Source organism: Babylonia areolata, chromosome 17, assembly GCF_041734735.1.
Source record: "Babylonia areolata isolate BAREFJ2019XMU chromosome 17, ASM4173473v1, whole genome shotgun sequence".
NCBI lineage: Eukaryota > Metazoa > Mollusca > Gastropoda > Neogastropoda > Buccinidae > Babylonia > Babylonia areolata.
The window spans coordinates 19,343,291-19,345,790 of NC_134892.1; the positions used below are offsets into that span (position 1 = coordinate 19,343,291).

At 45.1% G+C, this 2,500-nt stretch overlaps 1 protein-coding gene across 1 annotated transcript in view; it reads left to right on the plus strand.

The window, feature by feature from the left end:
• The window catches only part of LOC143291538 (uncharacterized), a 7,833-nt gene extending 7,165 nt beyond the window's left edge, over window positions 1-668 (plus strand). Inside the window, exon 5 of the mRNA XM_076601438.1 lies at window positions 525-668. Within this exon, the coding sequence (XP_076457553.1) occupies window positions 525-668 (144 nt within the window). The remainder of the gene's footprint in view (window positions 1-524) is intronic.
• Window positions 669-2,500: the final 1,832 nt, after the last annotated feature.

The following is a 2,500-nucleotide window of genomic DNA, read 5'->3' on the forward strand; positions in this document are numbered from 1 at the left end:
CGGGGGGCCTGTGCCGTCTGTTTTCTGTCGATGTTCCATACCACGGGGGCTTGGGTTCCTTCATGGTTGCGGTTTTTGGGGAGTCCCAAATGCTTTTGGACTCTTCTTTTTCACTTCCTCCATTAATGTCGGCAAAAGTGTTTTCATGTTCGTCTGCATCCGAGAATGTATGAATAGTAATGTTGCATATACTGGGTCACTCCGTCTGGTTTTCTCGCGTTCTGAGTAATCAGAATTGGACACGATCTACTCAAGATGAAGTGAATTCTTCAGTCCTGGGTCTGTATTCTCTCCTTCAAGGTACTGGCCAGTCTGGTTTGTGCGGTGGCTCTGTTGAGCTTCGGTATGTGGAGTTCAGCATTTATCCCATTCGTTTTGTACGATGTGGAATCGATCCATTGGAGTTCATTAGAGAAGCCAATGCTCATTATTCTGACTTTACAGATCGCAGTACAAATTTCTGGTGACCTACGTGTTCTCTTTGTCTTACCTGGTTCGTGTGTTTCTGACTTTCTGTCAAGTAGGTGTACACTGAGGTCCACACAGCCAGGGATGCACTTCAGCACTTCACAGGCTGGTGGCTGTCCAGCTTCTGGCTGGTGACAGCTGACTGTTGGGGCTTGGTTTTTCCTTCCACCTTTGTTATCCACATTGAGGGCGAATCGTAAGCCTTTACTGTTGCCTACTGACTTTTGTTGATGCTTTTACGGTGACGACATGGCGTTCAGTTTACCTGAACATAGAAACACCCCACTAGTTTTCTTCTCTGTAGAGCAACACCAACAGGGAGACAGGACACGTCAGTCTGTAGACATCAACAGGGAGACAGGACACGTCAGTCTGTAGACATCAACAGGGAGACAGGACACGTCAGTCTGTGGACATCAACAGGGAGACATGACACGTCAGTCTGTAGACATCAACAGGGAGACAGAACACGTCAGTCTGTAGACATCAACAGGGAGACAGGACACGTCAGTCTGTAGACATCAACAGGGAGACAGGACACGTCAGTCTGTAGACATCAACAGGGAGACAGGACACGTCAGTCTGTAGACATCAACAGGGAGACAGGACACGTCGGTCTGTAGACATCAACAGAGATACAGGACACGTCAGTCTGTAGACATCAACAGGGAGGCAGAACACGTCAGTCTGTAGACATCAACAGGGAGACATGACAAGTCAGACTGTAGAACATCAACAGGGAGACATGACACGTTAATCTGTAGACATCAACAGGGAGACAGGACACGTCAGTCTGTAGACATCAACAGGGAGACAGGACACGTCAGTCTGTAGACATCAACAGGGAGACAGGGCACGTCAGTCTGTAGACATCAACAGGGAGACAGGGCACGTCAGTCTGTAGACATCAACAGGGAGACAGGACACGTCAGTCTGTAGACATCAACAGGGAGACAGGACACGTCAGTCTGTAGACATCAACAGGGAGACAGGACACGTCAGTCTGTGGACACAAACAGGGTGACAGAACGCCAGTCAATTGACGGATCTGGGTTATCCTCCTTTGGCAGCACTGTGACGGTGATGACTTAACAATCTCTCAAGTCCCCTTTTTTCTGACATCAGAGTTTTCGTTTTCATTCCTAGCTGTTGACGTATCACCACCACTCACCCCTCTCCTCCCCCTTCCCCCTCCCCACACACACACAGTCCACAATGTTAGAGATTTGCACGTGTCAGTTTTCTGTGTCATGAGATGTCAGAGAGTTGTTCCCTGCTTAATCAAGTGCTTCAGATCCAGCTTTGTTGTTTACTCCATCCATGTAATCAGTTGATTTGTGGAATTAGGAGTGAAATTTATTACGTGAATACATTAACTGGATGATGTAAGACACTTCGAATGTGAATGTTATCTCATACACGAATGTGGGTCTGTTTTTATACTTAGACTGAATATATATATATATATATATATATATATATATATATATGTGTGTGTGTGTGTGTGTGTGTGTGTGTGTGTGTGTGTGTGTTTAGAAAAGACATTGGGTTGGATATAAATAGTGCTTGTACAGTATTGATTATGTGAACCTTGATAATGCATCTTATGCTTGTTCAAATACCATGGTTTTACCATTGTTATCATTACAACAAAATGTGATTTTTTACTTAGTCAGATACAAGAAAATAAACAAAGTGATTTGCAAAGGCTGTTATAGAATTTATCTAGGACTGTTAGCTTGATTTTATAATTGTTTTGAATCTCTTTTGAGTTGAAAGGACTGACTCTGAGTAGGTAGCAGGTGATACAAATGCAACACTCTTCAGGGCAGAGCCACAGTGGAAGAATCAGAAATCGAACTTCAGACCCAGTGTTCATCAGTGAAAGGGGTTCGATGCCCTGTTTTGGCATGGTGTTGTGTCCTGCGGAGGCACTTTACTCCGATCAGCGGGGATGAGATTACTGCCCGAATGACCTTGAACTGCTGTGGGGCCTTTAAACTTTATACGTTGAACCCCTGTGTTCCATTTG